The sequence below is a fragment of the Tachysurus vachellii genome, chromosome 7 (assembly GCF_030014155.1).
Source record: "Tachysurus vachellii isolate PV-2020 chromosome 7, HZAU_Pvac_v1, whole genome shotgun sequence".
Taxonomy (NCBI): domain Eukaryota; kingdom Metazoa; phylum Chordata; class Actinopteri; order Siluriformes; family Bagridae; genus Tachysurus; species Tachysurus vachellii.
Window position 1 is genome coordinate 6,474,302 of NC_083466.1, and position 15,781 is coordinate 6,490,082.

At 37.2% G+C, this 15,781-nt stretch overlaps 1 protein-coding gene across 1 annotated transcript in view; it reads right to left on the reverse strand.

Annotated features, from left to right (window-relative positions):
* The window catches only part of rasal2 (RAS protein activator like 2), a 55,310-nt gene extending 50,502 nt beyond the window's left edge, over window positions 1–4,808 (reverse strand). Inside the window, exon 1 of the mRNA XM_060873944.1 lies at window positions 3,855–4,808. Coding sequence (XP_060729927.1) covers window positions 3,855–4,053 — 199 coding nt within the window. The 5' untranslated portion in view covers window positions 4,054–4,808. The remainder of the gene's footprint in view (window positions 1–3,854) is intronic.
* Window positions 4,809–15,781: the final 10,973 nt, after the last annotated feature.

Here is a 15,781-nt window from a genome sequence, read left to right on the forward strand (position 1 = left end):
GATGAATAGCGGTTTTCTGACACTGTAGCACTTATGAACTCTGAAAGAACCGCTAATAAGACACTGATCAGGATCGTATGAACATGATAATAGCCAGAATCTTTGAATGCGGTCCTCACCTACAAACCATTCCACATTCTGTAATCGAATACAAATTTTACTTTAATTTGGGGCACGCAAATATATATTTAATGCTGAAGATTATTCAGATTACTGATCAAACATGAATAACACAATAATCTATAACCACTTTTCAGAGTGCAAGCTGCATATGCCAGAAGCTCAAAAACAGTGTGATTTAACTAGTGTGATAACGTTATAGAGATTCATAAATGTGAATTCCCTGCCAACGCTTAAGTGAAGGTGAAATCGGTAACAAGAAGACATTGGGGTTTTTGGGGTGTTTCTGCAAATAAACCAAAAAAGCAATCATCAATTTAATATTACAGAAAGTGTAATCATTAATCTTTAGGGGTAGGCTAGAAAGAAGGCAAGAAGTATGCAATGTGCTTGTTGTGCCATCACTTAATTTAGCTTATCAATAGCAAACAACAGAATTATGTTTGCTCTGAGACCTGTCCCATTAGGAATAAATGTCCAGATGACAAAGATGGCAGTAATTGTGGCCGAATAGAGCTGAATGAGAGCCGCCTCATTCAAATAAGTCCACTCAGTACAACATGAATTTTTACTGAATCTAATCTGATAGTCAATTTCATTTGTGTTCAAGCAGTCAGGAATACTAAATACTAGGTCCTAGTCCAATGTAATTATGGGTAGAAATAAATTACTCTAATTGTTAGGGCACTTATTTTGAGTCTACAAAGCTGCTTGTGCCAAAGCATAATATATAGATGATGCATTTTTCCACTGTATAGGACTTTGGCTTCAATAGAACTTAAAGTCCTCCGGTTTTCTTGATAATCTGAAAACATTGATCAGTAGGAAACAAAGTTATCATAAAAAGTAATCTAGCCTACATCCCACCACATTCTTTTGACAATTATAAAAGGAAACAAAAAAACGTTTGAGACTGGACCTGGGAGAGGAAGCAGTTCTAAACTTATGAGATCATGTGAAGTTCTTGTGACTACAATTGAGGCTAAATCCAGTCAAATTACTTTCTCAAGGCCTTTTCACCAATTAGCCTTTGTAGAATATCAGTTTTCTTCACATTATCAAGATTTGCTTCAATATTTGTGCTCATAATTCTATGGTCACTTGTACAAAGCAAAAAACACAAAGCTAACCAGTGCTTGCTTGCTTCATTCATTCATTCATTCATTCATCACAGTATCTGCTTAAAGCTTAGAGCCACACACTGTGCCCAATTTAGTGTAGTCATCCAACTATTGCTATGCCACCATCATCCTTAATTAATTAGAAAACTTTGCCAGAATAATATGTCATTCATCAGCATGTGCAAAACATGATTAATATTAACTAAGATGCTGGCTAAGGAACCTAATCCATATGGTATTTAAAAACCTGACAAAAGAAATGAAATGGTTAAATAAAAACATGTTTTCCAAATAAAAATGCACTTTCCAACAGAATTTCCCACAGAATCTTTATTTTTAACTTTCAAACAATGCTTAAGTAGGAGTTTCATGTCATATTTTTAGCAACAGAAGCAAAGAGCAACAAAATTAATTCCAAGCATGGTTAAGATAAACATTCCTTTTGAATGTCCGTATGACTTCACATGAGTCATGTTGACAAGATGAGCCAGGAAGTGGGCCATGCTTTTCCTAAGTGAGGAAGGAGACATATGAAAGAGGAATGAAGAGTGAGAGAGCTGCTGTACGAGCCTTATTGAGTTACTTCGGCTCTGGAATGCAGTGACGAGCCCATTGGTGCCTGCCCACTGAGGTCATTGACAGAACAGGCTGCTTACATCATAGTCCTCAATACTGGATTATGACACTCCCACTGCACAGAGAGGCTGATGGGGTTTTGAGGGTGGAGGGAGGGATGGTGGGAAGAAGGTGGGACACTCACCTTGTGAGACAACAGGGCAGTTCTGCACAATGTACCAAATAAAACTTTCCTCCACCGTTGCCTTCTTAGCTTCCTCAAGAAGACCAAACACATGAGCGATGATGTTTTGAATACAGAATGAGGACAGATTTGCACAGAGGAAGGCATTTAGCTTCACCTCTAGAACAGCACTGACCCACCCTTTTATATGACTAGGAATGTGCCTAGAACTAAAAACACATTTTTGAGGAATTTAGGTCATATCACCTATTGTTTTCCATTGTAAAATCAGGTACACCGAATTTCCAGGTCTGTATAGAGCTGTGTGGAAGGGAGAGTTTCACACAGCTGTTCATAGACACAATACTTGAGCCAAAACAAACACTTAGCCTAACCCAGACATGTTTGTGTGAGGAAAAACACAGTATCCTACAAATGATCATGCTGTCTACTCGAATGACGCAGTTCTTTCAGTTTTCCAGGAACAAAAATCTCCAAATACAAATGGACATTCACATCTTCCCTGGAACAATATACTCTGGATAATCATCTTTTATTTATTTAACTTCATTTCTGAACATTTTTCCCAATATAACAACTTTTCCTGTGTCTGTCAATGAGAAGAATTCATAGCAACTATAGCTAAGCAAACATGGAAGAGGTTGTAATCACTGGTATGAACTGGCTATGACTCATCATCCTTGTCTCAGTAATGTACCAGTTTCAATCAGCACTAGTAACTGCAAATGAGAATGATATAACCATTGTTATAACAATACAATAGATCTGGAAAGACAAACAGAAGTATTATGCGATATGAGGAAGCAGGCTAACATAAAGCCAAAAAAAACCCTATCTGGCATTACTGAAAATGTTTCCAAATCATTAAAATAATATTAAAATCATTATCTGAAGCCTGACTTCTTTTCTCCAGTACGTAGGTTTAGGAGTTGAAATTAAACACTGAGGAGCATATGCAGGTAGACAGAAGTAGATGTTTTTTTTTGGTTTGTTTTTTGAAACATATGATGACTTCTGTAATACAATTTCCATCACAGTTGGACTACAAATACCTGGTACTTAACCAACATTGACAAACACATATGAACACACTTACAACACATTACATGCTATAACCACGCAATATTATTAAAATAGAGTACAATTAGTACACTGTACAGACAATAGGGGTGATACTGGCATTAGATAAGCCTTGATCAGAGCAGATTTAGCCTGGCCATTACCTTAACATGTGTCTGGTGCTGATTGACAACAGATCTTATATTTATCATCACAGTGTTTCCCATTACTTGGCAACCAAAAGTGCTTGATTAATGTAATGATGTCAGGATGGGATCAGTGTCAGGTTATAGACTGAAATTCAGGATCAAATTAAAAATTGAGGAAAAAGTTGTATCTAATAGTTGACTAAATAAATCACATGTAAAGAGACTGAAAGATTCAACCCTCTAATTGTCACATAATAAAAATAAAGCAATAATCCCCAAACTTGAACAGTATCTGAGAACATTGATAGCCATCAAGCACTTTTTATATTTCATATTACACACACCATGGGCACACTATAGACTAATTAGAGATGTGAAGAGTTCCAGTGACGCTGATGTTAAGGAGGAAAGTTGTTACATGTTGCTTTGTTTACTGTGTTCTTCACTATACACTGATTAGCCAGCTAGCGTTGGTATAATAAACGTTTTTTCTGCATTATTTATTTTCAGGTCTTTGGGTCAAAGATCATTCCTTGTATTCTGGTTTTATGGAACGTAAGGTGAAGAGGTGAAAAATAAATCAGGGCATCGTTAGAAAACACATACAGGATTTGTACCGATGAGGCGACTATATATAAAACTTACCATATACGCGCATCCATCCTTGTTGCTGGCAGAAGGACTCCATCAAAATGCTGTCGAGCACCTGGTCTACTGTAACAGAGGCTCCCTGCACCGAGTCACCGTCTCCTGTCAGCGAGTCCGTGTCCATACCGTTCACAGTCCCACGGTAAATGCCCGACTCCATCCTCGGGACAAGTTGGTTCCTAAAAGCGTTTTCCATAGTAATGAACCAACGCCGACTTAACTAACGTCAGCACCGGTTGGTGTTTATTTACCATGGAGAGGTGATGTAGCTAGCAGTTAGCTAGGCTTTGTGACCATCCGGTTTATAAAGCAGCAGATATGTAAAATTAAAAAGGCGACTTTGTTGATGTGTGTAAACAAACCCAGTAGATAACTTTCTCCGTGTCCGCACGTTAACTAAAAGTTTCCAGTCCTTTTCATCTTCTTTAGTTTTCCCACTCAGAATGAAAGAAGGAAGAAAAGACACGATTTGCACAGTTTACAGTCTCAGAGGCTACACCGCTGCGGAACAAAAGTATTACTGGGATTTTCTGAAAACAACATTATTTATAAACGTTTTAATCTGATCTCAGGTTCATTCAGATCCCAGAACCCAATTCACAATCCAAACAAAAACGTCCAAAGTTTTTCTACCCCAGTTTTCCGTCTGTCGGACATCGAGTCCCGGTGCTGTACATGTATCAGGGCAGGTTTTCCCTCCTCTGCTTCGACAACACCACTTTCTTTCTTTCTTTCTTTCTTTCTTTCTTTCTTTCTTTCTTTCTTTCTTTCTTTCTTTCTTTCTATGTGACTGGTTTAAACCCGTTGAGGTTCACGCCTGCATTTTCCAAGTGGCGACTTTGTTTGAAGTTGCTCTTGTTTATTCACGCAGTGACTCTGAGAGCAGTTCAGCTTCTGATCGGTTTAAAAGCCAGTCCGCTTCTCCAGCTCGATCACATGGCACTGCTCAGGATTCAGGGACGATTAGAGGATTCCCGAAACAGTCGATGAACACGGGCGGATGTGTAAGGGCTATACAGAGAGCGTTCATCACTCAGTTATTGTAACGTTTGTAATTTAGGGGAAAAAAAACATAGGCATTTTCTAAACCTCTGGGCAAATCCGATTGTTTTATTTGTTATTTTTTAGACTTATCGCTATACAACGCAGAGCTGTGTGTGTGTGTGTGCGTGTGCGTGCGTGTGTGTGTGTGTGTGTGTGTGTGTGTGCGCGTGTGTGTGTGCTATTGAACTCCTGAGACACCTGCCGGCTAAAATCAAACATACAAAGGTAACAAAGTTGTACTGGTCACCTGTTCATCTCTTGGGACAGTTTATTGCTATAATCAGAATAATAATGAGGTTGTAGATTTTTTATTTGATTTTCAGTTTGGAAAGGAAGCAAATTTCACGCAAAACAGATGAGTAGGATAAGCCTTAAATCACCATCTAATCTGTCTCTATCTAATCTGTCTCTATCTAATCTGTCTCCATCTAATTCTGTCTCCATCTAATTCTGTCTCCATCTAATTCTGTCTCCATCTAATTCTGTCTCCATCTAATTCTGTCTCTATCTAATTCTGTCTCTATCTAATTCTGTCTCTATCTAATTCTGTCTCTATCTAATTCTGTCTCCATCTAATTCTGTCTCTATCTAATCTGTCTCCATCTAATTCTGTCTCCATCTAATTCTGTCTCTATCTAATTCTGTCTCCATCTAATTCTGTCTCTATCTAATTCTGTCTCCATTTAATTCTGTCTCTATCTAAATCTGTCTCTATCTAATCTGTCTCCATCTAATTCTGTCTCTATCTAAATCTGTCTCTATCTAATCTGTCTCTATCTAATTCTGTCTCCATCTAATTCTGTCTCTATCTAATCTGTGTCCATCTAATCTGTCTCTATCTAATTCTGTCTCCATCTAATTCTGTCTCTATCTAATTTCTCTCCATCTAATTCTGTCTCCATCTAATTCTGTCTCCATCTAATCTGTCTTCATCTAATCTGTATCCATCTAATCTGTCTCCATCTAATCTGCGTCCAGCTAATCTGTCTCTATCTTATCTCTCTCCATCTAATTATTTCTCCATCTTATCTGTTAATATCTAATCTGTCTCCATCTAATCTGTTTCCATTTAATTCTGTCTCTATCTAATCTGTCTCCATATAATTCTGTCTCTATCTAATCTGTTTCCATCTAATCTGTCTCCATCTAATTCTGTCTCCCTCTAATCTGTTTCCATCTAATCTGTCTCCGTCTAATCTGTCTCCATCTAATCTGTCTCTATCTAATTCTGTCTCTATCTAATCTGTCTCCATCTAATCTGTCTCCATCTAATCAGTCTCCATCTAATCTGTCCCCATATAATTCTGTCTCCATATAATTCTGTCTCCATCTAATCTGTTTCCATCTAATCTGTCTCCATCTAATCTGTCTCCATTTTATTCTGTCTCTATCTAATCTGTCTCCATCTAATCTGTCTCTATCTAATTCTGTCAACATCTAATTCTGTCTCCATCTAATTTGGTCTCTGTCTAATCTGTCTCCATCTAATCTGTCTCTATCTAATTCTGTCAACATCTAATTCTGTCTCCATCTAATTTGGTCTCTATCTAATCTGTCTCCATCTAATCTGTCTCTATCTAATTCTGTCAACATCTAATTCTGTCTCCATCTAATTCTGTCTCTATCTAATCTGTCTCCATCTAATTCTGTCTCCATCTAATTCTGTCTCCATCTAATTCTGTCTCTATCTAATTCTGTCTCTATCTAATTCTGTCTCCTTGTTTTTATCTAATCTGTCAGGTTTCCTACTTTGGGAACTTTGTTATGCGTGCTGACGGATGAAGAAGCTGAACGTTGAAAACCTGATTACTGCAAAAGTTTTTAAAATGTAAATACACACTCAGTAAAATAATTTAGTACATGACAATACAATTGTCTGCCAGTTTTTGTAGTGTTGTTAAACTTGTATTAAAGCGTGGGGTTTAGTTAAGGTGAACTGGGACATTAAAAGTTTTGTGGCTAAGACTTCAGTAGAAACGCCTGATATAAATATGATTTTGGAAACAAGCTTTTTTTTTTTTTTTTTTGTTTTTTTTTTTTATAAATTAATGACAGTAACTAATATATTCCACATATATATGATGCACATTTACAATGAACTGCTGTGAAATAAGCATTAAAATTAGTACATGTAACTTATGTATCTTTTCAAGGTGCCTTGTTGCCATGTTTTGGTAGTTTGGAAAGTTTAGAATAATTGGGAAAGAAGGAAGTTGACGGTATTTAGTGCTTTTCATGTATTCATACATAAAACACAACTATGGATAAATGATGCATTTTATGTATTGACTGTATTTTTAATGGAACATCTCAACTTGGAATAAGGTAGAGCAGTGGAATGTGGTAGACTGGGAAATATAGAGCATCATTAGGTCTGTTAACTGTACATATAATTTATTTAGTGCACAGTGGTCTTTACATATAATAATATTTATTTTATGTAAATCATAAGTGTACGTGGAGTTGGTTGTGGTCATGCTTGTATAATGAGAGGTGGTCTGTGGTTTGGCTTGACCTGTTAGGGCTCTCTAAGAATAGGTTTCCTATGATGGCTAACTTGGTATTTGTAGTCTTTCAGGGGAACAGAGGTGGTTGATATGGGGTACACACATTTAGCTCATGGCAGAGATAAGACAGAGTCTTATCTCTGGTTGGCCTGCTGATCCTGCCTGCTAAATACAGGATGGTACACAGATGTAAGTTTTCCATTCAGCCATAACCTTTCCATCGATCACTTTGGTAGTCCTCAGGAACTCAGCAGTGGCAAAAGCATATGGCCGGCTAGGGAGACAGAGGCCTAGTGGTCGTAGGTCCCTCTGGGGACTTTGGCTTGGTTTGGATTTTATTTATTTTCTTCCATGTTAACATAAAACCTAGGTTTAATATTAATTCTCTGGTCATTAATTCTATCCTTGCTTTATTAGACTGAATCAAATAAATATATTTCCTGTGTCCAACAGTAGATGGTGCCATTAAGTAAGACTACCACCAGTATTTAAGTATTAGTTACGTATCATCCTGATGGAACAAAGCAGTAGGTCTCTGAAGGACATTGCTGTGAAAATTCAATAACAGTGACTTGCACAATAAACAACAAGAATAACAGTGTCCACAGTTTGTCCATGTCAATGTCAACCATTAGCTAGCCATCCTGTAATGCTGGCTAGCTAAAGCACTGGATGAATATTTTGCTATATTACATTATTGTTTTGGTAAGTGGCCAGTCTTTAGCATGTGTTTAATTCTTGTTATTAAGCAATATTTATCAGGTCATTGTCATTTCCACCTCTCCTTTATCAGACCAGCACAGATTTTAATTTAATGATTGATATATAGTATATATGTTTTTTTTATTTTTCCTTCAATTCAGGGTATCATGGATCACAGGGTATCATGGATCAAGAATGGGCAAATATGTCAGATTTATTGGGATGTTTGAAAATGTAATGCTTTCTGGGCCTGTTAATTAAAGAATTGCTTCATAACAATTTAATGTTTTTATTTTCTGTAGTTTTACCCTACAGTTTCTGAATTATGATGTGTCTGTTTTATGTGTTTAAAATACCATAAAACTTTTCAATACAGAAATCAAAATATGAGATTTTTGCAATATACTATGGTTCTATGACATCAATCATGACAAACGGTTATAATAGGACACTTCAAAACCACTGAGAATGTCTACAAATCTATTATCTTATAAAATGCTTTTGTGTATAAATCCACATGGAAAGTCCAAGGTCCACATGGAAATCTCACTTCAAAGATTTCAGAAATATTTCTTGTCTTTTTTCTTCAGATAAAACATTACCTGGTTATTTAATATTAAAAACATTTTTAAAAAACTGTAGTAAGAAGCACATCTTTCATGGCCATGTGATATCATGGCCATCACCTGACCACACAGAAATCCTCACACAAGCTCACACATTTTGTACTTCTTTAACAAACTGACACCTGAAACCTTAATTCGAGATATTAGTGTGTAAATGTAAAGTACTCTCACTCTGACATTTCATTTACAGGAACCTGTCTTGGATTCTCCAGTTGGGGGCAACATTGTGTTGTAAAACCAAAAGGTGTCCATGGACAGATGAGTCATGCTTTTGGGCGAGTGCTTTATAAACAGTACCAAAAGGACCCTATCTGTATGTACCTGACATATTAACCAGGATTCTGTTGCCTTGCAAGATTTCTTTCTGTCAGATTTTTAGTTCTTGCCACTGTTAAGAATTTAAATCTACATCTGGGTTTCTGTAAAGAAAAATAAAAATAAAATTGTACTGATCTGAATTGTGAACAACATGTCCTTTTATAGGCTTCACAGGCATACATACAACCTAGTAAAACATTCTAATGAGTGATATTTGTTTAGTTGTTGATTTTAATTGCTTACCTAGGACCAAATCCACCTACCAAAATCCTCCCAAATCCAAAAAGAAACTTTACCAGCTCTACTGGAATCCACTGAGCAAAACAAAAAACATTTTCCCACACTTGACCTTTCTATGGATGTAAGATTATATTCTATAGTTATTCAAGCAGTTGGAAAATAGGTTGAACAATTGAATGTGAATATTACCAACTGAATATTTTAAAATAAAAATATAATGGTATAGCTGGGATTCAGAAGCCTGTACTCTCTCCATATAACTGCCAACACATAGCCCTGTCCCTATAGCTACCACTGTAATTGAGTCCTTTTTGTGGCATCAGAGTGAAACGTTAGGTGTAATTCAGTTTCCAATTACAGACTCTTTGATAGGAACATAGCAGAGGATCTGAAGTTGCAGGGCTGTAATTATTGTAAACTAATGTGCAGGCAGTGGCAAAGGGAAAGAGAGGAAAAGAAAATGCAGGAAAAGAATGTTATTTTATTCAAACGGAAGCCATACAAATTCTTCAAATAAAATTGAAAAGTCTCAGCCACAGAAATAATGACTTTAAAGATGTGTCCCTTAAACAAGATTCATATTAAGCAGCAACCATTAAAAAGTCCTTTAAGAAAATTCTTCCAGTCATTAATGTAGACAAGATATCTTTTGTGTCTCAATGTCAGTTAGAAGCAACACCTGTAACCCCTGTGTTTTCAACATTCAGCTTCAGATTGTCAGTGTCCTTCCTCCAAGCTGTTAAAGCCCTGTTTCACCTCACTGGACTATTTTCACAAAACAACATCTGTGCTTAGCCAAGGAGAACTAATGGTGCTGGGCTTACTAAGACCTAAAATCTAACACAAACACAGAGCAGCAGGATAAATAAAGAATATATGGTAAAACACTTATTGGTTTATTGGTGAATGCAGGAGAATCCTAGTCATATTTTATGTCTGTCTTGATTCTGCAGTTTCACTGTAATTTATTACAGTAAATTATTAAATGTAAATTAGTAAATTATTAAATGTTAAATTATTTTAGTCTCTCAAATCCAAAACTATTCTGTCTATAGAAAGCTGTGGATCTCTCATATCTACTGAGGCCCTACCATTAAACACCCTTGTAAGCATATTTGGTCCATATACACAAAATATAAATGAGAACTAGGGTCTCTGACCGAAAATGTGTAAGGCACATTCAGGAAATAGAAAAGGCCCCTTTTCAACACAGTGATACCCACATCAAGCGCATTCAGCCAGCCTCCTGTCTTTTAGTTACACTAGAATCCAGGGCTGATGTCACACACTCTCACTGCTTCCCATTTTCTTCCACTTTTGTAATTACTAACTTCAATCTAATTAATGCTGTCCTAAGCCAGGCTTCTAGGTTAATTTCACAACATTCTGAATATATTTGTGAGAAGGATGAAGGATATATGAATGAATACTGTGGGGAGAAGCACCCCACAGTATTCATTCATATAATTTTAATCTCTGTACTATAAATGAGAACTGTAAAAAAGAGCCTGCTGTGTCTACCTGGTGTGTATATTACTGTGTATAATAATGCACTGATTCTCAGTAAACAGGGCTTTTGCTGAGGAGTGAATTGATGGAAGATAATTTCAGCCACACCTTAGATGGGCTGTAAAGCCCCACACCTTTAATACACTCTAGGCTTATGTAGGAATGAAAATGATGTGGTGTGAACTAAGTGTAAAGCTATGTGCATATAAACCTGTTACATTTGCAGCAGTGGCTGCATTCCAATATTGTTTAAACACATTCTTGTTATCTTTGTTTTACTGCTTGTCCTTTGGAGGCTTTACTGTCCCTCAAGAGCCATTCTTGAGTTCTTTGAGTGCTTTGAGTTATTGACTCGAAATAACTATAGAAAGATAGCCTTCACAAAAGACAGCAAGAAACTGCTAGAAATGGGGGATGTGGGGTTAACCTTAAGGTGTTGGACTAATGATTGGAGGTTGCAAGCTTCAATCCCAGGTCAACCAAACTGCCACCGCTGGGCCCCTGAGCAAGGCCCTCAACCCTCAATTGCTCAGTAATATAAAATGAGATAAAATGTAAGTCACTTGATAATGGTGTCTGCAAAGTGCTGGAAATGTATACAATGGTAAGAAATAATTAAATACTCCATAAGACTATTTAAATTTAATTTTACTTTACAATTGTTTCATATATCTTTGACCGCTGATGTCACTTTCTGATGTACTTTCTGCTGCCAGGTAATTCAAAGCTATTATATACTTATTTATTGTTTACTTTCATAAAAATAGTATTAAAATATAGAGATGATTTTATGTCTATGGTAACACAGTATCAAAAGGTGGTTATGGTACTGAGTTACCGATAACATGTGTCATGAAACAGTCATTCAAAATCATAGAATGAGATGTTTATCAAAGGGTAGGAAATTCTAATGTGTACAAGCTTTTGATTTGTCTCATGTTTCATTTGGGTGATGAAGTCACACATTGCATTTTGCTTCTCCACCTCCTCATTTCTGTGGAGGGCTTTGAAGTCCTACATAGAGAACGGCACTATAATAGTAATTTGCTGCATGTGTTCCAGAAAGCCGAGCTTACACACTTTCATTTCTTTGGTGGTAAAATAGACTCATAGGGGTTGATCATCAACCCATCTAAATAAACATGTCTTTACTTTGATCAGTCAGAATTTTGTAAATACAAACACTATGTTTGGTTCTTATTTACAGTTTGGTGGTCCTAACAAGCATGAATTGATAGAAATAGGCTTGAAATGATTCACATTCAAATGTAAAGGTGTCTGCGCTTTTGTTTAATTTGTTGATGGAATTGGTAGTCGTTGGAAAAATATAACACTGCTATTTTAAGAATGTTGCTTCAATGCAGATCACACTGCACAACCACAGAAGTCAACAGGAAGCTGACTAACCAGAAAATAGTGCACTGGTACAAACTCTTATGTGGGTGGAAAACGGTAGACAAGCAACCACTGTATCAAACAGATTGTAAATAAACCTGCTTGGATGTTTGTTTTTAGTTTCCAGTGGAATGCTTTAGAAATGGGGTCAAGATGTAACTACCTCTAAAATAAACTTATGAACACACCAGGTCTATTTATAATCACAGTTTGATGTACTATATTGGTTTGAATGTACTTTATGTTCATAACTGTATTTAACATGCTGATCTGTTGTATAGTATGGTGTGTAATTACAAGTATATACACTATATGGCCCATGGGGTTGAGGTCAGGGCTCTGTGCAGACCACATGAGTTCTTCCACTTCAAGCCTGGTTAACCAGGCCTTAATATTTACATTTAAGTTTCTGGCATTTAGCAGACATCCTTATCCAGAGTGACTTACAATTGATTCCAATTTATACAACTGAGCAATTGAGGGTTAAGGGCCTTGCTCAGGGGCCCAGCAGTGTCAGCTTGGTGACCAAACTCATGACCAAACTCATGATCTTCCGGTCAGTAGTAGTCCAACACCTTAACCACTAGGCCACCACATCCCTGTTCCTCGCTTTGTGCAATAGCGAAAGTAAAAGACAAAATGTATTGCCTATGGCATAAGTAGACATCCGTCGCATTGGTGTGAGGATCAGGTGTCCATATACCTTTGGCCATATAGTGTATGGTGGGGGCTGTGTTTTTCACACAAAATGGGAATGTTATTTTACACACAAACAAATTCAACACTGTGTGTTTTGTTTACATAGGCAGGTGGTTCTGGATTAGGACATCCAGCTAAAGCTCTCATCCTACCAAATCAGGCTAAGTTAGCGCAGTGCAGCACTCCAGCAGCAGTGAGGGAAGACTGATCACTCTGACAGCCTGAATGCTGGAACACATGCATCCTGCATCTCTTTCTCTCTATCTCTCCAAAGACTGTGTGTGTGTGTCTGGAATGTGTGTGCATGATGTGTGTCTGGTGTGTGTGTGTGTATGGAACACACTTTCTAATGTTGTATATTATTAAAGGAGGAATAACACATAGACATATTTATAATAAGATGTGTGTTTTTTAAGGTAGACTTCACCGCATGACTAGATAACGCAGTATCTAGTTTTTTAAATACTATAAAAATATTTTATAGTTTATATACTATAAAAATTATAGTATCTAGTATCTTATTTTTCTATGTTCAGTGAAAAAAACAATTAAATATAGCTAGGAGCTCTAGATATTATCAAAGGTATTTTCAGTTGATAAAGTAAAATGCTAGGAACTACTAGCATGTGGTTAAGGCACATATTTCAAATACCTTACATTCATAAACAGCCACGTAAATGACACTTGGAAGGAAACTTGATAATATGATGCTCACACTTAATAATTAAGAAGGAAAATGGATTTTATTCTCAGGGGAAGAATTTTACTTGTAAGTAGTGACATTTTGCAAATCTACAAAACAGTTTTTACTATTTCAAATATAGCAGGCTCACAGGAATGTTTCTAGTGATGAGACAAAAAAAAATGAGCACAGTAATAAAGTTGTATAGTACAGTCCCTGACAAAAGTCTTGTCGCTTATCTATTTTGTAGAAACACCTGCTATTAACCTGACTTTAATTAATCATTTGGTGTTAGAATAGCTCATATGAAAAGCTAAAACTCTCCCAAATGATGTTTAATGCACTGAAATAAATTAGTTACACTGAAAAAGATTTATCATTTAATCAAGACAGAAAGGTCAAATTTTGGCAAGACAAAAGTTTTGCCGCCTATACAGAAATTGAACAAATTTACTGCAAATACAAAAATATGTCAGCAAATTAAGTAGTGGTGCTGTGAGATCCAAATTTAATATCTTGTATGACTTCCATGAGCTTGAAATATTGCATCGATGCGGTTTGGCAAGGATTCATACAATTTATTGATGAAGTCATCAGGAATAGCAAAGAAAGCAGTCTTGCATGCCTCCCAGAGTTCATCAATATTCTTTGGTTTCGTCTTCCATGCTTCCTCTTTCATCCTACCCCACATATGCTCAATGATGTTCATGTCTGGTGACTGGGCTGGCCAATCCTGGAGCATCTTGATCTTCTTCACCTTGAGGAACTTTGATGTGGAGATGGAAGTATGCGATGGAGCACCATCCTGCTGCAGAATTTGGCCTCTTTTATGGTTGGGAATATAAGAGTTAGCTAAGATTTCTTGGTATTTTAGACTATTGATGTTGCCTTCCACCCTGCAGATCTTTCGCACTCACCCAGAAAACAGAGTTTGGTGGCGGAAAAAACATGGTATGGGGGTATCTCGGATCCATGCGGGCTCCAGTAGGTCTCCTGCAATATTTGTGGCGACTGTGGTGTAATTCAACAGAAGATTCATATGAAAAATCCACCTTCTGCCACTTTTCCAGCGTCCATCCTTTTAGCAGGCTGTGGGCCTTGGCAAATGCCACACGGTTTTTCAATTGTCTTTTGTTTAGTGCTGGCTTCTGGGCACTGATTCGACCATGGAGGCCATTTCGAGACAGAATCCGACAAACTGTTCTGGTTGACACAGGGACTTCAGGTGACCAGGTCTTGTGGAGCTCTGCTGCAGTGGAAAATGTGCTGGCCTTGGATTTTTGAGCCAACAAACAGTCCTCTCGAGCAGTTGTCTTGCGGGGTCTGCCTGATCTGGGCTTGTCCAGAATGTCTCCAGTCTCTTCAAATCTTTTTTTTATCCTCTGTACTTGACGCTGAGACACATTGAAGGTGTCTGCCACATCAGCAGTGGATCTGGTCTTCAGCCTCTTTATAATCAAAACTTTAGTCTCAGGGTGAATCTTAGGCATGTTTGCAGAGGTCTAGTTGCAGTTGACGTGAAGGTCTAGTGTACTGGGTTTCTTTTTATACACACCTGAGACCTAATTGATCCATTATTAGTCACAGGTGAAGCTCATATGACAAGGCGACAACACTTATGTCTTTGCAAAAATTGACTCAATGGGCTTTACCAAGCTGTGAATATTAGAATACTTTTTGACAGTTTCGTTTTGCACTGAAACATTATTACAAAAGCTGTTGGGATTAAAACGAGCCATTTCTTGTAAAAAAAATCTTGATTAGAAATATATTTCAGCGGCACTTCAGGTCAATTTGTACACAAGCGACAAGACTTTTGTCAGGGACTGTATATTTACTGCATATATATCATCCATATGAACCATATTTTGTTGGCCACTGCTCATTCATGTCCTTGACGACTTTCACTCAGTCTCAGGTAGCATCTGTTAGACCCCTAAATAGATGTTTACTGAATAGCAGGGGATGTTTGGGTTTCAGGGGTGGAGGGGCTTTTGTTATCATGCTAATCTGTTTTTATTTCCACTCTGATCCTTGTCTCCTCCCTTTCAGACCACCTGTACATATTGCTCAGGGTGACAGTGACACCAGACTGGAAGGGCAACAAAACTAATGGCCTGGCTTTGAGACACTCACCGGCATTTCCTCTTAGAAGCCAGTGTGAAATGACAAGGCAAACTCTAGCTATACCTTTCTAGAAGA